At 33.4% G+C, this 26704-nt stretch overlaps 1 protein-coding gene across 2 annotated transcripts in view; it reads left to right on the forward strand.

Moving 5' to 3' along the window:
- The first annotated feature begins 3390 nt into the window (after positions 1-3390).
- tmtopsb (teleost multiple tissue opsin b) overlaps positions 3391-26704 on the forward strand; it is a 63054-nt gene continuing 39740 nt past the window's right edge. Inside the window, exons 1-2 of one of the 2 annotated variants that reach the window (XR_015524279.1) lie at positions 3391-4155; positions 12893-13221. Coding sequence is in view for 1 of the 2 variants with exons in the window: in NM_001312679.2 (NP_001299608.2) it covers positions 3639-4155; positions 12893-13221 (846 nt within the window). In the remaining variant the exon portion in view is untranslated. The remainder of the gene's footprint in view (positions 4156-12892; positions 13222-26704) is intronic. The other variant, NM_001312679.2, reaches the window with a different exon arrangement.

Genomic DNA, 26704 nt, shown 5'->3' on the forward strand with positions numbered 1-26704 from the left:
TCAATATCACCACAAGGCCTCAGGACTTCCTTGGCAAACCTACAGCAATACTTCGTTACATCCACAAATGCCAGTTAAAAATGTACTGTGCCAAGAGAAAGCCCTATGTTAACAGTGTCCAGAAGCACTGTCAACTTCTCTGGGCTCAGAGGCATCTGGGATAAACCATCACACAGTGGAAACGTGTACTGTGGTCGGAGAAATCAGTATTTCAGGTATTTTTTTTTCAGAAAAATGAACGCCGTGTGCTTTAGACCAAAGAAGAAAATTATCATACAGACTGTTACCAGCCACAGGTCCTGAAGCTAGGGTCTGTCATGGTATAGGGTTGTATCAGTGTGCCTGGCAAAGGTAGCTTGCACTTCTGTGATAGCACCATTAATGCTGAAAATTACATAGAGATTTTGGAGTACAAAATGCTGCTTTCTTTTCCAGGAACACCCATGCAACAAGACACTGCAAACCACTTTCTGCACACATTACAAAATCCTGGCTGCAGAGGAAGTGGATACAGCTACTTAACTGGTCTGCCTGCAGTCCCGACCTGTCACCAATAAAGATTCTGTGGTGCATTTTGAAAATATTACAAAATGTGACAATGAAGATCCTGTACTGTTGCACACTTCAAAACTTACCCCTGAAACACTTTTCACTTGATGAGACTTGCTGCTGAGTCTTCAGTCACTAAACTTCTTTTAAGTGTTGCAAAAAGGAATGGCAACATTACAAAGTGGTAAATGCTTTACTGTTCTAACTTTTTTAAATGTGTTGCAAGAACCAAAATTGGAATATGTGTTTATTAAAAAATTGATTGAGGGATTGAGAGAGAAGTCCTCATTTATAGTGTTTATATGAACACGATTATCTTTATAATGATATAAATTGTGGTTATCTGTATATGAAATTACAAATGACAAATGTAGCAGGGCACTAAATTACTGTTTATTTCTTTGCATTTTAACTTTGTAAACTATAAAATCATGCATCTCCTCACGGTTTGCGTCTCATTTTGTGAGCTAACTGACAACAGTTTCCCCTGCTCTGCTGGCCATGTCCACTCCTGCCTCTGATTGCGAAGCTCCACGCCCATTATGATGCATTTTTTTTTTTTAATTCTGAGGTAGACTTGAACCGAAAGTGTCATGGCCCTTAAGCTGTGGTCACACTAGAGTTTGAGCTTGCGAAAGTCTGTCGTATGGTGATGATTAGACATTTAAAAAAGTGAGCGATTGGTTCCTATATTTTAAATTTCTGTCCAGAGAGGTCATGTTTTTATCTTTGATTGGTCTCACGCAATCATGTGTGTTGGATTTCGCAGGTCAGAGTTCACCAAGCTTGAACTTTCCAACACAGCGAACTGGGAAAACTTGTCGCACAAGCTTGTGTTTCCGGTCTGACGCATTCGTGTGCATATGAATAGAAGTCTATGGGGAGAAAAGTCCAGTGTGACCACAGCTTTCTTGCTAAATGTAGGACAATCAGATGCCACGAATTTCTTATGTAAACTCAGCTACATTTTAAAGTGTGATAAATGCCTATTACTACTTGCCTACTACTAGTACTACTAGTCTTAGGGCCTACTCACACTATGCTATCCGAACCGTGCCCAGGCCCGTTTCCCAGATCGTTTGAGAAGTGTGAGTGCTCTGAATCGAGCTTAGGCACGGTTTACTTGGCCGGCCCTGGCCCGGTTGGAAGAGGTGTGCCTGAGCGCAGTTCACTTGGGCTTTGGGGCGGTACGCTTGTGTGTGAATGCAAAACGTGCCTAAGCCCGAATGTAATGTGAGTGCGGGCCGTCGGGGGAGACAGGAGGGGGGACAAGCGTGCTTTGGCCCGGTTCAAGGCAACTGTACATAGTGTGAGCACTCCCTTAGCGTATATTTTCACAAAAATGGTGTCAATAAAAATGGAAAGGTTTTTCTTTTTGTATTTTGTGAAGTTTTGAATACATGCAAAGCTATTAAAATTCCCCCCTTTCACATGGATATTGGAAAATGATTGAAAATGCATTTAGTCATGCCAGGCCAATAAATGGCAATATTGAATTTATACACATCTGCACATGCGCATATAGTCCTGTAGTTCACCAATGTTGTTTTGGTTGTTCAGTACTCACTCATATCTATAGACTGAAGAAATAATAAGATGCACATGATGTCACTCTTTTTACTAAATCATGTTTTATTCACCTTATTTTTCACATGTGAGCGGATGCAGCCATTTGAATATTTTCGGCTCGAGACTTTCAGTCTCATTCACTTCTATTCATATTTAGACCTTAAAACAGCTTTTTATGCTGCTTGATGTTGCAAACTGACTTTTTCTTATTATATTATACTACTTTGTCTGTATAGTCATGGACCCACTTGTTTGTAGAGCAAGTAATTTGACCGTTTTCAGTCATTTATTATTCCTAGTCATTTCTCCCATCGGAAGTTCTAAAACAATAGCGGAAATGTGCACACTTCCGCATTGAAGAATAAGGTCAATAAGTTAGTGATAGCTACTATTTTCTAAATATTATGAAGATGTTATAATTTTGCAAACAAGTAAAACATTTATGACATTAAAGCATCGTTATTAATGAATCTAATTTACTTGGGGTTTCCTTGGAGTGCTTTGAGAGTTTTGACATAAACTCTCTCTTAACTGCTTTAATTATAATTAATGGGCTTTAATAATGAAAATGATCCTGAAAAGGAATCACAAATGAGTAAACGTTTAGTGGTGATTCTGCTAAAGCTGGAATAAATTATTTATGATAATGAATAACTAATTTCTTGACTATCATTTTTAGAATATGTTTTACTGCCACCATTTTTGTTTCATATAGCTTTAGCCTACTGAAGATATTACAAATAAATTAAGCAAATTAATTTTAGCTTTAAACTTACTGCAAGTTATGTTCTGTCTACATTTATAATAAATATGTGGAAAAAAGTCCAACAGGATTAGTTCAGCTTATTAGAACGAAAGCCTAAATTGAGTAGAAGGATTTCTATACAATGAGAGTTTATTACATCAGAAAGTTTTTCTTTAATTACCTATTTTCTAACTCGTCATCAGACCCTTAAAGATGCTATTTATTGCGAATTCATATTGTTTCCAAGTATATTTTTCACTTGAAAAAAAATCATAAAACTGTAACAATCCAGTGTAGTGTATTGTGCTCAAAATGTGTGTGAGCTTTAAAAATGTTTATTGGGTCACCCAATTGCTTTCATTTATTTAATTTTAAATATGTAGGAATGTGAAGGTAGTGTACAGGTAGATAAATATGTTTAACGTGGCTGCTTTTTAAAAGCATAAACGGACATCATTCCGTATTTCAAAGGTAAATCAAGTTTAAACCTCTTTTCACGTTTACTTTTTTTTTTTTTTTTTGCGCGGATTCATGTATGCCTGGACCAACAGCCTAGTTTCAACTCTGAAAGCTTCAATTAGCTTAACTGCATTTGGGCCAATCAACATCATGGCATGATTATTAAGAGTAAAAGAAAAACGAGTGCTATTGGCATATGAAGATCGGTGGCTTGAGACGTAGACGTCAGCTTGGCGCGGGGTAATAAAAACTCCCATTCATCCCGAGGAGGGGCATAATTGGCTTGACCACATCTAGAAACCTCTATCTAGAGTATATGTGGCAACAATGCTCTTGTGCATTTGGTGAACTCCAGAACCACAGAAATGATGGGTTAGAAAACTCTCCAAAACGTAAATGGATTACAAAGCACTCTCGTTTCAAAACCAAACTCATTAAATCCTTTACACAAGCCATAATTAATGGTGCAATGATTGAGTCTAACGTGAGTCGGAGTTGCGAGTGGTGCGCTGGAGGAGGTGAAGGGACCGGAGCGCACTTGGATGAAAATCACTCAGACCACAGTCTGAGCCCGACAGGACACTTGGTAGTCGCGGTGTGCCTTGGATTCATCGGAACTTTCGGCTTTCTCAACAACACGCTCGTGCTCGTCCTGTTCTGTCGCTACAAAGTGCTGCGCTCGCCTATGAACTGTCTCCTGATCAGCATCTCAGTGAGCGATCTGCTGGTCTGCGTACTCGGCACTCCGTTCAGCTTCGCCGCCAGCACGCAGGGTCGCTGGCTCATCGGGCGCGCGGGATGCGTGTGGTACGGTTTCATCAATTCATTCCTGGGTGAGTCTGCTGTATGTTACAGCGATGTCATTAAAACAATTAAAATAGGGTTTGAATGCACATGTCTGATTAGATGCTTCAATCGCTACAATGTTTTTTATTTTTAAATCGTGACAATGCCCTGTTTGTCTTGCCTATTGGAAAGGCTACTTTTGTTTTGAATGCGCATTTTCACAACGTGGCGGAATGTACTTGGCATTCTCATCTAGGACGTTTTAGGAATCTCTCATGTCTTACGTTCGACGTCCTCAAAATGTTACTGTACAAGTAAAATAGTGTAGCCTATTACCAGTGATTAAAGTGTGAGAATAGTAGTCAACATTAGAAGTGCATCAAAAATGTTTTTCAAAATTGTCCCAGGACAAGAATGGGTCTTGTTCTATAATGTTAGGACAAATTTGACGAAAGGTTTTGTCCACTTCATATGTTGACTACTAGGCTACCTGTATAGGCTATACATCACACCTTCATAAACTTACCCTGATTTCACGCTTATGTCGTAGCTATATTATTGCTGTAGCATATTTTTTATACATCATTAGCTGTGTGTAAACTGCTCTTTAAGTGTTTTCAAAACAGTTATCATTTATCATTGCCGAAGTTTTATCCAAGTTATTATTAAGATTTCTCGTGAGGTAAATGCGTTTCGCTTCAGAAGCTCCTGTCAGGCTCGTGCGCGCGCTTTTCTTGTCAGTTTAATGTTCTCTTCGCCAGGGAGAGATGCTGATACTCCTGTTCAGCAAGTCTCATCCCTTCCAAAAGTTGCAGTAGGCTAAAATGAATAGCCTAATTGCAATTTACTTAAGTGAGTCGTTGTCATTTGTGGTAAATTGCCTATTGTTGGCGAATATTAGATTGTTGGAATAGTTCCCTACTTAAAAGATACATAAGAAACATCAGACAAATTTCATTTAAACATTACAAACCATCAACTATTAACCATTAAAATATGTACATTTTATTGTTTTCGTGTGTTTTGGGAAATATCTAAATAGGATTTAGTAATTTGTTATTGCCACCAATATAAACAAAATAGATTTTTTTCAGCAGTGTAATTGTAGTATCATTATAATGTTTTAAAATACTTAAATACAAACTCCCAAAGCAAAATTTCAAATATGATCTTTAATTGTTGGGATATAAATTAAGAAATGTGTCTGTGTGTGATTATCTTTGCAGTTTGGTTTGTGTTTGTGTTAAAATAAGTCAATTATATGCTTGTAGTGTTTTACTAGGACATCAATATTACTAACATTTCTGGTAGCTGTAAAAGTGTGGTAAAACATCCATAAAAATAACACAGCAAATTCCACTATAAAATTTCATACTGTAAATTGTTCCCTATTTATATGCAATACAAAAAGGGATGTAGTGCACTATAAACCTAGTAACTTATCCATCATATCTGTTTACACATAATAGAAAAGCAGGATGTTACTCCCCCTACTTATAGATGGCAATCAGTTAAACTTGTCTTAGTTATGGTTATGAGTTTTAGATTACGGAGCTACATCTATATTGCAGTAACTAAAAGTGTACCCAAGTAAAGCCTTTTACTGAAAATGTACCACAGTAGAACTGTGACATAGTTTGCTATAATGTACATCTGAGTGACATGTAAATACCACAGTACATGAAAAAAACAAAGTACTATCTGATATTATCAATGTACATAGCATTTCTGTCGGTATGTAAGCATGATTTCGAACATTACACCAGAGAAAGGCTTAAAAGCGCAATACAAAAGAAAAAAAAATCCAATCCACTACTGAAATTGAATGCTTTCCAAGGTTACAACCCACCTTAATAAGTTCATTGTGCTTTTTCAAACACATTGAATTTGTTTACCGATGAAGAAAATGAAGTTGGAATGATTTAATGTGTTGAAAACTCATTAAATAAGTCGAAATGACAAAGATTTGGAAACAAAGCTGATGAAAACATTATTTCCACGGCGCACTATTGAAAAGACTCATAAGTCTTCATAATTGAAAAGACAGATGTGAGGCAGAGGTGTATTCCTCCCCTGATTAAGGTTTAACACTCGACCTGAAAGTGAGGAGAGCTGTGTTCAGCCAAATGGGATAAATGCTGTCCTGTAGTTGACCCATAACACAGGCTCTGTAATGGGACGGAGGCGGGTATAGTGTTTCCAGTGAGCAAAATAGCTGATTTTGTTGATAATTAACAGGTGTCAATTTTCAGATGGTGGAAATCCTTTAGATCGACTAGGCCTGCGTTATATAATGTAAAATCAATGCACAAGAAGTATATAAGAGAAATCTAGTCAGTCATTAACGAATGTTGTTGATGTGTTATGACTGGTCAAAGCTGGTCTGCTAAACAAAGCTAAACGAACAACACTTTGTTCAGTAAAACTATGCTTACGGGAGAACTAAGTGTGCTTTTATAGAGAAAGCCTTTTTAAGCGGTTGCGCTTTTTGAAAGCCTAATGAAAATGGCCTCTCGTTGCTATGAAAAGGCTCATTACTCGCTTTCCTGATTAGCCGTCATCAGGAACCGCCATAAGTTGCTTCAGAACGTCTAATGATGTTAATTGTAAGCAGTGAGTGGACTGTATAGCTACTTGTTTCACTGATCTGTCTTGAAAAAACACTGATAATGTGCTAGCAATGCTATTATACTTAATAGACAAAGATACATTTGGTTTCATGTTTCTTTGAAGTATCAGTACCCTGCAGCACATACATTGCCACGCTCAAGACATTGCTTCATCCAGACATGATATGCAATGTCAATGCTGGTGTTGCATATGCAGATCAAGTGGTTAAATATTAAAAACGTCCTTCAAGCTTATAATATAAATAGTCATGCTTGTAGTAGCACTGTCCTATATAGTTGGTCAAAATTATTAGTCCCCCTGAATATTTTTTCCAATTTCTGTTTAAGGGAACAACAATTTTTTCAACATGTTTTTAAACATAATGGTTTTATTAACTCATTTCTAATAACTGATTTCTAGTAAGTTTGTCATGAAGACAGTACATAATATTTTACTAGATATTTTTCAAGATAGTAGTATCAAGGCTTAAAATGCAGTTTAAATCCTTTTCTTAAAAGGGGTGAAAATTTTGATCTTAAAGTGTTTTTTCTTCATTAAAAACTGCTTTTATTCTTGCTGAAAAGAAAAAAAAAACTTTTTCCAAAAAAATATATATTATAGGAAATAGTGTGAAAAATTCCTTGCTCTGTTAATCATTGTTAGGGAAATATTTTAATAAGCAAGAAAATTCACAAGAGGACTAATAATTGTGGATTCAACTGTATATCGTATGGATAAAATACAAACTCTCTCATTTCATATTGGTTTGCTCTATCATTTAATTTCTGGAGTCACAAAATATATTGTTTACAATAATACCTTTTCATCGTTTGGATGAGCGCAATCATACGCACAAGCTTGAAAGCACACAAGTTTACGTTTTGCTTTTTATTTGGCAATATTATGTTGGGTCTGCAATCTTTAATATTTGAGAAATATTTTATATTTCATTCGTATTTATATTATTTTATATTAATCAAACATGTGCCTTGAAGTTCTAAATGAAGTGAGAAAAAAATTATCAAGAATGAGTGCAATTTTGAGTATATCTTTTAAATTTTTAAAAATAAATGGTCCACTATTTTCCATCTGTTCAGTATTTAGAAACTATTGATTGACTGAACTTACAGAAAAGGTACTACAGTATGTTGTGATATTAGTTTTTTTGTTGTATCAGTCAGCCCTGTCTTATAGTCTCTTTCAGCATATTCATTTTTGAGTAAAGGCCTTTCTAAGCAGCTTTTTGTATGACTAAGGTAGAAGGAATTTGCAAGAGTATTTTAATGAAAACTAAATGAAAGAGACCTGAAAGGCAGGTTCATTCTTTGGTTATTGCAAAAAGTAGTACATACAGCAGCAAAGAAATATTGAAATTCACTTACTGTTTGTGACCCAGGACCACCAATATAAGGACTAATTTGATGAAAAAGAGATTTATACATCATCTGAACGCGGAATAAATAAGCTGTCTATTAATTTGTTTGGATATAGGACAGTGTTTAGCAGAGATACAACTAGTTGATCATCTGGAATCTGAGGCTTCAAAGAAATCGAAGTATTAAGAAAATTGTATTTTAAAGTTGTCTGAATTAAGTTATACTTAGTACCAATCATTCATTTAATTATTAATTTTCCTTAGGCTTAGTTTCTTTATATTCATCAGGGGACACCACATGATGAATGAACCGCCAACTTATCCATCATATTTTTCACAGCAGATACCCTTCCAGCTGCAATCAAGTGCTGGGAAACATCCTTACACACTCATTTACACACATACACTATATACAGCCAAAATAGCTTATTCAATTTAACTATAGCACATTTGTTTGGACTGTGGCATAAAGAACCCAAAGGAAGCCCACGCAAATACGAGGAGAACATGCAAATTCTACACAGAAATGCTAACTGACTCAGCCGGGACTTGAATCAGTGACCTTCTTGCTATGAGGCGACAGTGCTAACCACTGAGCCACCGTGTTGCCCCATACTTGTTACAAATCATAAATTAAATTAAGTTTTGATATATTAATGGTAGGATATTTACAAAATGTCTTCATGGAATCAATACTTAATATTCTAAAGTTTTGGCATAAAAGAAAAATTGATAATTTTGACTTGCTTTTCCTACAAATATACTCATGTAATTTGGTGGTTTTGTGCTCCAGGTTCATATACAATGACATCTGAAATGGAGGAACATAAGAGCCGCACATTAGTCTTTTTTGCAATAAGCTTGGTTTCTTAGTATCGACACATTTGTCACTTTTACCCATCACTATTTTAGATCTTGTTTGCCTTGATTGTAGAAAAAAAACCTTCTCATGTGCCTTACCAAGAGACCTTCCAGTCAGTCACATCTCAAATAAGTGTGAACACCTGCTCTTCACAGTTAAAATGACTCTGGCATGAGAGCTGCCTTCAGTTTCAGGTGAGATATTTTAGGATCCCCTTGAGTTTTTTTTTTTTTTTGCCAGCACAAGTGACAGTACACAGCACAATGGCAGGGGAGGATGGCAGAGTAAAACCAATAAATCACTCCTGTGCAGATCATAATAAAACAACAAAAACATTTTGGGTTTGTTTACACATTATTAGGGTGCACTTTTTTAGTGAACAAAGTCTTGTCCATTTTCAGCCTCTTCTAGTGGTTGTTGAAAAATGCATTTGATCAGATTGCGTTCATAATGTAAACGTTTATGCGAACAAATCCATTCGAACAGCCTCAAAGATCAGCTGTATGTCTACTGATTTACGTTTGATGTTTGTATGATCACAATTTTACATTAAATGTGTCATTTGACCTACTGTTTTTCAAAGAACAATACAAAATGGTGTCGAAATTGTTTTCAATTTTAAAGTAGAGAGACTGAAATTGTATTTTCTTGCAATCTTTGTTTAATTTAAAACTTACAAAAAAAGAATAAAACACACACACACACACACACACACAATACATATACAGTCTTATGCAAAATATTGGGCACCCCTCTGTGGCTGCATAATAACGTGCTCTTTCTTTATTAGAGAAGATCGCAGTGAAATGCCATTCGGTTGCTAGAGAAAGCTAGATAATGTCATGTTTTTCAGACAGAAATATGTAGTGTAGCAGTATTGTGATGTGTGAAATTAAATTGAAACTGAAAAATAAGCATGATACAATGTTCTAGAATGGTCATCCCAGTCTCCAGACTTGAACATCATCGAATGTCTGTGAATTGATTTGAAAAGGGCCATTCATGCTGGGCACCCATCAAACCTGACTGAACTGGAGAAATTGTGCAAGGAAGAATCGTCCAAAATGCCTTCAGTAAGACTTAAGGGAGTTATCCTTGACTATATGAAGTGTCTACAGGCTGTTATTTTAGCAAAAGGTGGCTGTACAATAGATTGTCATTTATCTGTTGGGGTGCTCAAAGTTTTGCACATTTTTGTTAAGGCTTAAAATGCATTGCATTTGTTGCTTAAATAAATGTCATGTCAGAACTGAAATGTTGCTTTTTCCCTGTCACTAGCTGTCTTCCTCGTGTGTTTGTTTTCCTCATGTGACCTTCACCATGTGCTCCTTTGTTCTAGTTCCCGCCTTCATTATGTCCATCACTATCACCTGTGTCTCACCCTTGTGTCCAATGATTGTCATTATCACCCTGTGTATTTAAGTCCTTGTATTCAGTTCTTTCATTGTTTGGTATTCTCACTACATTGGTGTCTGCCTTCACTTCCTGTTCGCCCTCTGTTCATCTTTGTAAGTCTTATAAATAAATATGTGCTTTGATAATCCTGTGCCTTCTCTGAGTGAACCCAGGCGTTACATTCCCTAGGGTATAAAATATATCCAAATAAAAATTGCTTATTTGAAAGGTCAGTAGACTTTGGCTTGCAATTATGAAAATAATCAGGGGTGGCCAATTTTATTTTATTTTTTTTAATAAAACTGTATACGGTCTTTAAAGTTAAAATAAATTGAAAATTCTAAAAAAAAAATATATATATATATATATATATATATATATATATATCTATATATATATATATATATCTATATATATATATATATATATCTATATATATATATATATATATCTATATATATATATATATATATCTATATATATATATATATATATATATCTATATATATATATATATATATATATCTATATATATATATATCTATATATATATATATCTATATATATATATATATCTATATATATATATATATATCTATATATATATATATATATCTATATATATATATATATATATATATCTATATATATATATATATATATATATATATATATATATATATATATATATATATATATATATATATCTATATATATCTATCTATATATATCTATCTATATATATCTATCTATATATATCTATCTATATATATATATATATATATATATATATCTATATCTATATATATATATCTATATATATATATCTATATATATATATATCTATATATATATATCTATATATATATCTATATATATATATCTATATATATATATATCTATATATATATATCTATATATATATATATATATATCTATATATATATATCTATCTATATATATATATATATATCTATATATATATATATATATCTATATATATATATATATATATATCTATATATATATATATATATATATCTATATATATATATATATATATCTATATATATATATATATATATATATATATATATATATATATATATATATATATATATCTATATATATATCTATATATATATCTATATATATATATATATATATATCTATATATATATCTATATATATATATATATATATATCTATATATATATATATATATATATCTATATATATCAGAGCAAAAATTATACACTGAAAATGATGCAGGTTTTTCTCTTTATTTTTAAATCAAAAACTAACATTGCTTCTCTCATCTTATATATAAATGGTGTGAACTTATAATTCCTAAAATTAGAACAATTTAAATTCCTGTACATACACCCACCCATAGACTTTCCCTTCAAAAGGGTCAGGAAAGTGGTTAAAAGTGAACAAAACAGATAGATTAACACCAGGTTTAATCCAAAAATGCACTTTCCTTGTCTGTTTGTGATTGATCAAAATGCATCTAGACATAAACCAATAAAACTGTGCAATTTCTCATTAATTTTCCAGTTAAAGGAACACTATTTCTTGAAAATATGCACATTTTACAACTCCTTTTAGCTTAGCATAAATCATTAAATCGGATTAGACCACTAGCATCTCACTCAAAAATCACTTTGATTATTTTCTGCTTTGATAATTTTTCTGTTTAAAGCTGTACTCTTTTGTAGGTACATTTACTAAGACTGACAGATCATTTAAATGTTCCTATGTTCTAGGCTGGTGTGGCCAGAAGCTATACTCTTATTTAAGAATAATAAACAAGGAACTTTGCTGCGGTAGCATGGCTGCAGCAGGCACAATGATGTTACTATGTTAATATCATTGTGCTTGCTGCAGCCATGGTACCGCAGGAAATGTCCTTGTTTGTAGGTCTTACACAATGTAACTATAAAAGAGGCAAACTGTAAATAGGAAGATTATTGAAACTTCTGGCGTTTTTGAGTGGGAAGCTAATGGTCTGATTGAATTTAATCATGGATGCTATTGCTAAGCTAAGCAAGAAGTGCTCCAGCCAGATTAGATTAAAAAATGGTAAAACTCAACTGTTTTACTCCAGGGAGAGGAGTAAAATTGGAAAGGGGTCTGGCTGCAGACTCGGTGCAGTGGAATCTGTGCTGCATCCAATGCTTTTTAATGTGCTCACTAACCCGACCCGTCATAGTGACGTCACTCACTCCATTGAGTACATTGTGTCTGACATTGCATAACTGAGTGATGCAATCTCAGCTTGCATCATAAAGGCTGCATCCAGACCAGATACTATTGTAAAATTGGCCAATTTCCCCCAAAAATGTAGCAATCCATTAAGCAAAGTAAACCCGCAGCATTGAGTTTGTCATATATTTGCAATGCATGCAATAAAATGCCTTTTACACAATGTAAACAAGCTCTCTCAAAGCCAATAAGAATCTGTAAGCCTTCCAGGATTGCAACCATTATTCATAACAGAGCAATATGTTGTCTGTGTATCTCTCTTGTGTTGGTACAGGCGTTGTGTCTCTAATCTCTCTGGCGGTTCTCTCATACGAGCGTTACTGCACCATGATGGGCTCCACACAGGCCGACTCCACCAACTACCGAAAAGTGGTCATAGGCATTGCTTTCTCCTGGATTTATTCCATGGTTTGGACTCTTCCACCACTGTTCGGATGGAGCTGCTACGGTCCGGAGGGTCCCGGCACCACCTGCAGCGTCAACTGGGCTGCGCGGACGCCCAACAACGTGTCTTACATTGTCTGTCTGTTTGTCTTCTGCCTTATTCTCCCTTTTATCGTGATCGTCTACAGCTACGGCAGACTCCTTCAGGCTATCACACAGGTAGGTGTCAAAACCTTTGCTGTCTACTACAGCTGATGAGTTATTGATTCTGGAGAAGATTTATGTTTGATATTACAGACTGTTATGTCTGATTTATTGAAGCTTGGCTTGTTTTTTTTGAGTTATGGGTTTCACATTAGATTTGGCCTGGCTCCCTGGAGTTAACTGGTTAATTGAATAAACTCTGCCTTTCTCCAAAGTGATCGTATGGGTAAATAGAAAGCACTAAATATTAATCTTAAAATGATTTTAATGGTACTACGTTTACTTTAGGGTTTCAGAAATGCTAAATGAGCAAGGAACTTCATTAAAACAAAATTTATTTTTAAAAAATCCATGCACAGTTAGTAGTTTGTGTCACAGTTAAACAGTTTGTGTAATTTAAATTATATATATATTTATAATATATATTTATAATATATATGTATATATATATATATATATATATATATATATATATATATATATATATATATATATATATATATATATATATATATATATATAATGTGTATTTATATACATTTTATTTATTGTGTATGGCCATACACCCAAAGCACTTCACAATCATAAAAGGGGTCTTTCCACCAGTGTGCAGCATTTCATAACATAATAGTTTTAATAACTAGTTCTAATAACTGATTTATTTTATCTTTGCCTTGATGACAGTAAATAATATTTGACTAGATATTTTTCAAGACACTTCTATACAGCTTAAAGTGATATTTAAAGGCTTAACTAGGTTAATTAGGTTAACTGGTAATTAGGCAAGTTACTGTATAACAATGGTTTGTTCTGTAGACTATCGAAAAAATATAACAAAGGGGCTTGTAATTTTGACCTTAAAATGTTTTTAAAAAAATTTAAAACTGCTTTCATTCTAGCCGAAAAGAAAATTAAAATATATATTTTTAAATAATTCAATTTTAAAAAATATACCATTTGTTATATAAAATATTGTTATTTTGATAATATTAAAATTGTCTATAATTTTGAGCCATACAATGTGTTCTTGACTATTGCCAAAACTATACCCATGTGATTATATAAGGTTTTGTGGCCTAGGATCATGAATGCTGTTCTTTTGGTCTTTGAATTCATTAGATAATTAAAAAAAAAAGTAAAACAGTTTATTTCCCAGAGTTGGGTTGTGGCTGGAAGGGCATCCGCTGCATAAAAACCTGCTGGATAAGTTGGCAGTTCATTCCGCTGTGGTGACCCCGGATTAATAAAGAGACTAAGCCGACAAGAAAATAAATGAATAAAACATCATCCACAAAAATATGAACACTTTTGCATCATTTAAAAGAAAATACACATACAGTAAGTAAATGTAGGACAAAAAAGTCGACGTCAAAAACACCATCAAAGTATCATTTTTCCTATAAAGGTATTATTGTTTTAACAGTGTCTGCTAGGATTTTTTTCAAATACAATTTGTTTATACATATTGCCATGATTGACTTTTACTAAACAAAAAATTAACTATAGTTGAAAATATTAATTTCAAGTTTTTATGCCTGTTTACAGTCTTGGATAATCAGAAACAACATTCATTTTGATTCATTATTATTTTTTGTTTAGTCACATAAAAAAAAGCTTCCACTACATATACATTTCTCAGTATATACATGCAAACTCTGAAATACATGCCAACACACCCACATAATTGATATTACATAATTATAATTCATTTGGCCTTCAGTGCTCACTGCTCAAACGAGGAAAGAAAGAGTGATTGTTTGCTCTAAAAACTGTGCCAAAATGTAACATATTTTACATAAAAATCCTAAGCCCTGCCAACTAAATAGAAACATCCACTTCAGCTCTGACTTATCACATCTGAAAAGTCATGCCTATATTTATTCTTGTTTCACCGCAGACTCTGTCACTTTCCCTTTTTTTGACTGCTGTGGTTTTGACAACAGGTGATTGTCTAGATGTCATGATGATTGCCGTTTACAGCTTTTTCTATTTAAAGCGGCCATCTAGACGACATGTTTAAATTCTAATCAACTGTCAACTGTAATCAACTGTCAGAAAAGGCAGAAAATCATCCTCAGCCCTGATGTGCAGCAACAAATGATATCCACTGACATTTCCAACGAATAGGACTCAGCAGCTCAGTATATACATAAATCACAGTTATTAGGGATAAACAATATATCATCTGCCACATCAATATAGTCTGATAAATGCTTATTTATGTTGCCAGTATTGATAATACCTATATATTAGTCTTTATACAGTTGAAGTCAGAATAATTAGCCCTCCTGTGAATTCTTTATTAAAATATTTTTTCAAATGATGTTTAGCAGAGCAAGCAGTTTTTACAGTATTTTCTATTTGCTTTATTTTGGCTAACATAAAAGCAGTTTTACATTTTAAAAAACACTTTAAGCTCAATATTATTAGCCCCCTTAAGCAATAATTCTTTTCAATTGTCTACAGAACAAACCATCGTTAAACAATGACTTGCTTAATTACCCTAAATTGCGTAATTAACCTAATTAAGCCTTTAAATTGGAGGATACTAGTATCTTGAAAAATAACTATTAAATATTATGTACTGACATGTGATGAAAATCAGGATGAAAGAAATCAGTTATTAGAAATTAGTTATTCAAACTATTTTGTTCAGAAAATGTGTTTAAAAATATATAATAATTAATAATTCAGATCTAATAATGCAATTGGTTAACAATTCAAGAGGGCTAAAAATTCTGACTTCAACTTAATATTAAAACTGACGTGTATTATTTTTTGCCAAAGGAATAAAGGATCAGAATGTTGAGGTGAATTTGGGGGAAAATACCTAGATAATTGCTGTAAGTTTGTTTATTGCAGTTAAAAATTTTAAATAAAATGTGTTTGCCTTGTTTGTCTTTGTGATCAGGCTCAGAAAAAGTACACTGTTTCAAAAAGAAACCGTTTTTACTAATAACTAGGCCCACACAGAATCTGTGCATGCAGAAATCCTCTTTTTACAGATTTTTATTAGATAAAAAAGATTGAATTTATTTATTTAATTGTGTAAATGTGTTTAAATTTTTATTTATTCAGTTTTTAAATTAATTTCTGTAATATTATTGACTAATATGAAAATCTCCATATGGTTTATTTACAATACAGATTGTAAAGTAATATTTCCTGTCTTTTTGTACAGTAGATATATATTATAGGAGAGACTTGCTTTGTTTACCAAATAAGTGGATCTAATTGGATTTGCATGGTAAACATTAAATACAAGTTAAAAAGCTATTATCTTTCATATATTATTTTTTTTTATGTTATGATATTCCCAAGATTTTCCACAGAAATCACAAAAACATGTCCACAGATTATTTTAGGCCCTTCTTATTACCTTCATATTATTAAGATATTGACTGTTTATTAGTACTTATAAAGTACATATTCTGCCTGGTTTCATTCTACATTCCTAATCTTACCTAATATCTAAACCTAACAACTTCCTTATCAACTAATAAGAAGCGAATAAGCAGTTTGAGGCAAAAGTCATAGTTAGGAGTTGCTTAATAGTTTCTATAGTCATTGTTGGTTCATTAATAACAAGAATGAGTGCTGCACAATATTAGAAAAAAAAATGAAATAATATAAAATATGTAATTAAAAAAATATAAATAAATGTATATTTCGGCGATAAATATTGCGATATGTATAGAGTTTCACAATGATGGTTTGAATAGATCTAAAAACTCTAAAGAGTTTAAACGTATTCAAGTACTGAAATTAAATAATCACAATGTCAAAAATGCTTTTCTTACTTTGCTTCATCTCATTTCTAGTCAAATTATCTTAAATTTATGCATCATGGCACATAAAAATATTCTTTAGTTTACATCGTCAGAACAAATAGTAAAAATTAAGAGCTTCTCTTTAAAACAAACTAAATTATCTGCCAAATGAATCTTTTTTTATTTGAAATTTAGATATTTGGACTATAAACTAGGCAAGAATTCTTATTAATTTGGCTGCATAAATCATAAAATTTCATATAAATTATCGAATACAATAAATCTTTGAAACTCCAAATGTCATGATGTTTTGTACCTGTCAGTCACCAACAATTCAGCCTGTGCAGATTGCTGGTATACACACAGATCGCTAACGAACAACAAATCCACTATTTCAAGAACTACAAGTCCAGTCATGCACCACACAGACACCAGTTCTTGATCCCGTTTGTTTACACTCACACAGCTGAAGCTGCTCAAAGACTGATTAGTTGGACTATTTGTACAGCACATAAACACACAGACTTTGCAGAGTCTTGTTATACTGTTTGTGAACATTACAACGTGGTTTTCTTGCCTTGTCTTTGCCATATTTTTGACTCTCGCTTGGTTGACTCGCCTTGTTTGTTTGTTTATATTGCCTGCCACCTGCCTGTACTGACCATCTGCCTGTTTATAAACCACACCTTTGAAATGCCCGTATACATACCATTCCTATTAAACCTGCATTTATATCCGCACTTCCTTTGTTAGCTTCCCAAATTCACATTACAGTAACTTTCTAGAAATGCTCAAAGACCTTAAAAACACATAAAATGTGTTATATGTGTTACTGTATATATAAATAAATGATAAACTTTTACTCTAATATGGTTAAACTTAGCAGTGACTCTAAAAGTTGCATGTATTCTGTAGCTTTTTGTTTACTATAATCCAGACTCAACATTGCATATCTTGCGATCTCTCTATTGCAGATGCGCACATTGATATCGATGCTAAAACTAAATATTTTGCAGCTCTAGCAAGAATTATGCATTAAAATAAAGTCTGATCAAATATCATATCAAGATTTGCACTTTTCTATCCATGCGCAGTGAGGTATTTCTGCATCGCAAAAGAAATCTAGATCACAATTGTTTGATTAAAGATTTAGAGTAAAATATGACAGACTATTTTTGAAGTATTTGCAAGTAAAATTGTATACATGGGTGCAGTTTATTCATGATAAATCTACAAAAGTTCACTGTAGATCAAGCTGTCTGCCTTCATGTGTCAACATTAAGTCAAGAAAAGTGTTCTCAATGCTTTTGTGTGGAAAATATGTCCCTTGACTCATTCACATCACATTGCACCTCACTATTATAACAGAAAACGCAGCAAATTATTAATGCATCCCTGCATTGGAGAGACAATTACCTAGACTAACTTCAGCGTTAATTAGAGTAATATTCACAAATTATTATGAGTTTTCCCAATGACCTTTTTGCACCATTAATTGACAAAAGCACTCAGTAGTCGTCTCATATTAAAAAACACTTAGAATATTTCAGCTCGCGGGCAACTGTGTTTCTCTATGTTTTCCAAAGGAAGCAAGATTAGTTCTTTTTATGTCTACTCACCATGAAATGTCCCATGTTGTCTGATAATCAACAGTCTGCAACAATTGAAAATAATTCTCAATGTTTAGCACATAAACATCGCGCATGCAAATTAAGCACCGTAGTACACTAGTCAAGAGTGCAAATCATCTCAGAATTTGCATGGAGATGGAAAGAAAGTTGTTGTTTTTTATTTGATGTCTCCAGAGTGGCCCAATTTTCTGGAGTAAACAAAACACGAACGCTCTCAAAACTCCCACAATTCCTTCCCGCATCTCACCAAATGGATGAACCAACAGAGGCCACCAACTGCTCACAGCAAATGCACTACCACTACAAAGCACTTAGATTTGCAACTGAATTACTTTCTAAAGCAACAATGAATGGAAAAAAAAACCCTCCTCGCATGCTCCATCTTCTCTGCCTCTTAATCGACTACAATGTATGGAATAGATGTTTCAGCACTTTTAATGCGCTGTGATGTTCAGAAATGTGAACGTTCATGTTTATGTAAATTAGCCCCGTCTAAAATGGGCTATTGATGCTTTCAGTACGGGAAGCTTCACCTTTTTTCGTCTCACTTCATTCAGCTGCAACTCAAAGTCATTGCATTAATACAAGAACTTTCTTCATTGCTGTGTGAAATGTGGTGGTTTGAAGGTCTTCAGTGGTGTAAAGACTACAGAAAAACCATACTCGAGCAAAAGTACCATTAGTTGCCAAAAAATTTAGTCCAAGAAGAACAAAAGTAAATGTATTTTAAAAACCACCTCAAAGGAAACCTAGTAGCCCTTCAGTTTATTTCAGTTCAATTGACTTTATTAGTACCTGTAGGTAGATTTTATTTATTTATTTATTTTTTTTTCCATTTGAATTCAACAGTTACACCAACTAATCAACTCACATCATCACAGACACACGTTTTCACTGAAAAAATAACTCACTGATAAATAAATATTTTTTAATTTATATTTTATAAAGTATTTTATAATTCCTAAAATATTATAATTTATTAAGTAAATTCTAAAATTACTCTTGAATGATCAGTATTATGGTGTGGAAACATCTCCACTTGCAAATTAAACATGCATCTTACATCAGTGTCATTTTCTTTTAAGGGGTTTTTAGGGGTAAGTTAAATGATGTGCCTTTAATGAAGTAAATGGGGCAAAGCAGTGGCGCAGTAGGTAGGGCTGTCACCTCACAGCAAGAAGGTCGCTGGTTCGAGCTTCGGCTCAGCTGGTTTTTATGTGTGGAGTTTGCATGTTCTCCCTGCGTTCGCGTGGGTTTCCTTCGGGTGCTCCGGTTTGGTTGGCGGTTTACCTGTAGAAACACTCTTGATTATTTACAATAGTTTTTCTCAGGAATTGTACTTAAATACGTGTTCAATTACAGTAATTTAAGCATTTGTAACTTGTTACTTTATACTGTACCACTATAGGTTATGGTAAATATGGCTGTGGCTGTGCTTTATGTGTTGCATCACAGGGCTTTATATAGGTCAGGCTTTTACGCTACACATCATTGGTGTGATCTAACCTCAGCGGTGCTCTGCTTCTCTGACAGACACATGCTTGTGTGAGCAGATAACTTTGAGCCTGGGCATGTTGATAGAAGCAGCAACAAAGGGAGGTCTCCTTAAGCCCAAGCGGAAATCATTTCCAATTAATGAGTTTCTATCGCACAAGGGCATAGAAAGGAAAGGGAACCGTTTGAATGGACACCTCACGGGGATTATGACCTTGCACTCTACTTTTTTCTTTCATTAAAGGTTTTAGAAATCACTTAAGCACAATATGTTTGTGATGGGGGTTTCAGTCTTTCAGACTGCTCTGACTCACGCATAATTATTGGCATGTGAGAGACCCCCATATTAAAATGAAAATTGTATATATAAAAGTGTGTATTATAAAAGTATTTAAAATAGTGTTTGAATTATTATTATTAAATGTTTTTTTTTTTGTTAAGCTACATTTTTACATTATAGGTCTATTTATTTATGTATTTACCGAGTTTTTATTGTGAAAAAAAGAAGTATATTATTAAAGGGTTAAATTGTTATTTGAAAAAAATTGGTTTCAGTTAAATTACATTATTAATTTGGTTTTATTTTTTGGTTAGTTATTAGGTTAGTTAATTTTATATCCTAAAAGACTTTCAGACTTTTAAAATCTAATTTATTTTAAAATGTATATATTATCCAATTTTGTTTTGTTCAATCGAAATTGTTTTTATGTTTTTGCAGTATTCTACCATTTTAGAATTTATTTTTAATATGAACCAATACCTAATAATTCATAACTGTTTAATTTAATATATATTTTTAAAGTTAGTTTCTGATACTTTTTGTAATTTTAAGTTAGTTTTATTTATTATTTAATATATATATATATATATATATATATATATATATATATATATATATATATATATATATATATATATTTATATATATATATATTTATTTATTTATTTCACATTATTTATAATGTAAAACACTGACTCACTTTCCTATAGCTTAGTCTCTGATTTATCCGGGGTCGCCACAGTGGAATCGACATTAACCTTATACCACAATTTAGAAAAGACAAGGTTTTAAATTCGCTGAAATTTTGTTATACCTTTTCTATGATATATGTAAGTTTTTTGTGTTTTTTGTTTGTTTATTTAATTGTTTGTTTATTTTTTATGACAACAGTATCTCCAGCAGAAAAGATATCCAAAGATGCCATTTTAAATTGTATGGAAATCTGTGTTTTTAAAACAAAGAAGACATCAGAAGTAAATGGTTTATTTGAATTATTTAGCCTGACATGTTTACTGCTCCAAAATATTTGAGAAGATTCTCAAAATAAAATAGTGTTGAAAGGGGAAATATGTTTTTTGCATTTACTAGACATATAGAAAGAATATATTTAAGAGCAGTATTCACAATACCACCATACCGTAATATTTTTATCCAAGCTTATCATACCATTAGAATCTTATACCGACCCATGCCTACTGCCTATTTACTCTGTTTTAGTTTCTGTTAAGTTACTTTGTTACTTTTATATTAAAATAATTGTTCATTCATGTATTTTACAATTTTTTTTTCAGATTCATTTATTCATTTTCTTTTCGGCTTGGTTGCTTTATTATTCTGGGGTCGCCACAGCGGAATGAACTGCCAACTTATCCAGCAAGTTTACACAGCGGATGCCCTTCCAACCCATCACCGGGAAACATCTACATACACTCATACACTATGGACAATTTAGCTTACCCAATTCACATATACCGCATGTTTTGGACTGTGGGGGAAACCGGAGCACCCGGAGGAAACCCACAGGGAGAACATGCAAACTCCACACATAAATGCCAACTGACCCAGCCGAGGCTCGAACCAGCGACCTTCTTGCTTTGAGGCAACAGCAGTACCTACTGAAAAAAAATACCAAAATAAAACAAATTGTTTCCTTTAATTATTCCAATTCTTTCTTAATAATTTTTAATTAATTTTTTTTATTTGGTATGCTTTTTCTCTATTTCCCTGGAGGCATCCCCAGACCCCAGTTTATAAGTCCCTGGTTTAAAATAAAAAAGTTATTTGTTACTTTTTGAAAAAGCAATCGTATATTTAAATTGACTAAAAGTCACAGTAAATGTACTTTATTGACCAGTGCCTGTTCAAACTAGGCACCGGTGAGTAAAAACGAAGCAAATAGCCTCTGCTATAAGGTAAATAGACACTCTAATTTTACCATTGCATATACAGATATTACTTTTACTTTGGCTTTACTCTTTTTGTGAAATGGAGATGTAGATATATATGATATTTTGCAGCAATTTCTTACTTTCCATGGATTCTATTCTACCATTAGTCCCTTTACAGCAAATCCGAGTAAAATGCTTTAGTGCTCAATTTCTCAGGCTTTGCAGTTTCGGAGTCAACTCTCAATTGGAAAAACTTTTTTCAATGAAATTCAGGCATTCTTATTCAGAATTACATCTGGATCATTGCAAACTTAATTTCCTACCTAACGATTCATATGATTCATAGAATGTCCATTATGACAATAATTTGCATAACTGTGTCCTGAATTTGATAAAATCATAGAATCTGATCAAAGGCGTTTTTTTCCTAATCCGCTGCCTTCAATTTATTTGGATGTCACTTAATGCAAAGCAATTATAGGCCAATCGTAGCGTGAGATCAGATAACAAGAGCCTGGTCTCCACTGTATAAGAGTGATTGTAGCTCCTCTCCTCTGGTATTGAACCACGGGCGCTGAGAAGGAATGCTGATAAGCTGTGAATCTTTTAAACAATTAGCACCCTGTGTGTTTACTCGAGATGTTGGATGCAGAGGAGTCCTGAGGGGACAGGTGACAGAAATATTCACCCTCCGCAATGATTAATCTCAAAGGGGCTGATAAAAATGCCACATGATGTTATATTACATGGTAAGCATCTCTTCGATTAAGCTTAAGGCTTTTTTTAAGTGCATGCATCACAAGCGATCAATTGGATAAGGATTTATAGCACGTTTTGGATCAATAAGACCACAAACTACCTCGCAGGCTCTCAATGCTAGATTCTGTACTTTTAAAGAATAGTTCCTTATTGATAATTCCTTAATCCATGGAACCTTTTAATTCCAGAAAAGGGTGTTTCATTTTTGTAGATTCTTAAAAATAAGAAAAACTTTTTTTAAAAGTCAAATTTAAGAATTTGGTGACGCAGTGGTGATAGTGATAGTGCTGTCACCTCCCAGCAAGAAGGTCGCTGGTTCGAGCTTCGGCTGTGTCAGTTGGAGTTTCTGTATGGAGTTTGCATGTTCCCCCTGTGTTTGTGTGGGTTTTCTCTGGGTGCTCCAGTTTTCCCCAAAGTCCAAAGACATGTGGTATAGGTGAATTGGGTAGGCTAAATTGCCCATATAGTGTAAGAGCGTGAATGAGTGTGTGTGTGGATGTTTCAGCTGGAAGGGCATCCGCTGCGTAAAACATGTGCTGGCTAAGTTGGCGGTTCATTCTGCTGTGGCAACCAGATTAATAAAGGGACTAAGCCGAAAAGAAAATGAATGAATGAAGTTTAAGAGTGTTTTTAGAGTAACGTTATTTTGATTATGCTTATAGACATTGTGGTGACTTTAAGTAACCATATTGGATGCCAAATAAAGTGACAGCTGGTATTTTATAGCAGTTTAATATTTTTTGTTATTCAAAGACTATAATTGCTAATTGGAATAGCTGATAGTGATAAGTTTGTCATCAAGATACACTGTAAAATACACTCACCGGCCACTTTATTAGGTACACCTGTCCAACTGCTTGTTGACACAAATTTCTAATCACATGGCAGCAATTCAATGCATTTAGGCATGAAGACATGGTCTAGACGATCTGCTGCAGTTCAAACTGAGCATCAGAATGGGGTAGAAAGGTGATTTAAGTGACTTTAAATGTGGCATGGTTGTTGGTGCCAGGCGGGCTGATCTACTGGGATTCTCACGATCTACTGCTGATCTACTGGGATTCTCACGCACAACCATCTCTAGGGTTTACAGAGAATGGTCTGAGAAAAGAGAAAATATCCAGCGAGTTGCAGTTCTGTAATCGCAAATGCCTTGTTGATGCCAGAGGTCAGAGGAGAATGGCCAGACTGGTTGGAGCAGATAGAAAGACAACAGGAACTCAAATAACCACTCGTTACAACTGAGGTATGCAGAAGAGCATCTCTGAACGCAGAACACGTCCAACCTTGAGGCGGATGGGCTACAGCAGCAGAAGACCACACTGGGTGCCACTCCTGTCAACTAAGAACAGGAAACTGAGGTTAAATTTGCACAGCCTCACCAAAATTAGACAATAGAAGGTTGAAAAAATGTTGCCTGGTCTGATGAGTCTCGATTTCTGCTGAGATATTCGGATGGTCAGAATTTGGCTTCAACAACATGAAAGCATGGCTCTATCCTGACTTTTTTCAATGGTTTAGGCTGGTATATAAATTAATAAACACATTGCCAAAGTAGTTAGTGCAGATTTACAGTCAGATTCTTCCATGTAATTTTCATTTTACAAAAGTAAAAAAACAAACAAAAAAAAATTTAAGTTTGAGCACTGTAATAAAAACTTAAAAATCTTTAAAAAGACTGACAGCAAGGTATCCAGAGATTTTCTTTTAAATTACAAAATTAACCATTTCTCAAAATTACAAGCAAAAACTATAATAAAAATACCTAGGGTACAGTCAAAATTTTATATAGTTTTATATTAATTGTTTTACACTCTGGAATAACTGATCAAATATGTCAAATTATAATTAAAAACAACCAACCTTCAGGTTAATTCATAGAAATGTATTATTAAAATAGTTATTTACAAATATATATTTCTATTTACAGTAATTTGCTTAAGGGACAAATAATGTAAACAAGGCAGTAAGCATGTTTAGAAAGGTTTGTATATTTACTATTTACAGGTTTAATGGTTGTTTATTTTATTTATTTAATCGTTTATTTAATCTATCATTATTTTACAGTAATTTACTTTTAAAGTACAGTTTTTCTAAATGCCATAAATAAAGAACATAGCCTGTTAATTACAGGTTTAATTCTTCTATATTTTATTGTAAAAAGCCTTATGTAATGTAAAATACCAGCAAAATTTAAAGACAGTATCTGTAAATCATTCAATGAAAAAATTATTCTGTAAAAACAGTAGTTACCTTTACAATAGCTTTTTTTAAACAGTTGGCTTTTTAGTCAGAGAAAGTTGGATATGTGTTTCATAACTGAACAGTCATTATAAGGTCATTGGGTTAGATTTGCATCTTCTTTCAGGTTATATTGTTATATGATGTGTCATTTGGCCAACATTTTTGGTAAAGGATAAAGTGCAAAAGCTGATTAAGACAATGAATCACTAGATGGCAAAGACACTTTTCAGCTCCTAAAACATAAAACATTACCCTTTCCTGCTGAGAAAAGTAAATCCTGTATCCATTCTTTATTTACCCAGCAGTTATAAATGATTCAGGTGGAGTTATGAGGTTTGATTGAGAGTTAGCAAAGCTTTCGCTTTGTGGCAGATGTGGGTAATAAGGTTATGCAATGCAAATTTGTTGTAAGCAACAGTTAGGTTAGTTTAATAAGTAGAGACCTTTTTCCCTTTTTTCCATTTCATTTAATTTTCTTTTTTTTCTTCTTTTTTTGTTTGCTGCTGCAATATTGATGAAAGATCAGTTTTTGATTTGTGTGCTGGTGCAGTGAAGAAAAATGGCAATTGGTTTGGAGCTCTGCTTCAATTATGCAACGCCCCCACAAGTCATGTTCAAAATTGCTAGATACCATTCGGTTGCTGGTTGAGAAAGACTATTGCCTTTTGTCACCCCTATATACTATACAGTATAGCAAACAATGCATAACAGTTAAAAATCAGCCTGATTGAAGTTGAAAAGTTTTAAAAATCAGAAACTGGCTTAATGTTATGCGAAAATCATACAGTGTATGATTAGTCTCACCCTTTTGAAAGAGTCAGTTAAAAAAAATAAATAAATAAAAATTATATATATATATATATATATATATATATATATATATATATATATATATATATATATATATATATATATATATATATATATATATATATACTTATATGGCAAAACCAAAACTTTATAATTTCTTATGTAAAATGTTGAGCAAGTCTTGATTTGATCCAAGAGTAATTGATTGGATTGTTGAGGTTTGCTATTGATGGATACCATGTGATTGATAGGCCTTTCCTCCATCAAATCTGTAGACTTTACATTACAGGCAACTGATGCTTTTGAAAGTTCATTCATTCATTTTTCTTCAGCTTAGTCCCATATTCATCGTGGGTCGCCACAGCAGAATGAACCACCAAATATTCTGGCATATGTTTTACGTAGTGGATGCCCTTCCAGCTGCAACCCAGTACTGTGAAACACCCATTCACTCACATTCACACATGCACTCATACACTATGGCCAATTTAGCTTATTCAGTTCACTTGTACTGCATGTCTTTGAACTGTGGGGGAAAACAGAGCACCTGGGGGAAACCCACCTGAACATGGTAAGAACTTGCAAACTCCACACAGAAATGCCAACTGGCTCAGCCGGGAC

Source organism: Danio rerio, chromosome 24, assembly GCF_052040795.2.
Source record: "Danio rerio strain M-AB ecotype USA chromosome 24, GRCz13ab, whole genome shotgun sequence".
Classification (NCBI taxonomy): domain Eukaryota; kingdom Metazoa; phylum Chordata; class Actinopteri; order Cypriniformes; family Danionidae; genus Danio; species Danio rerio.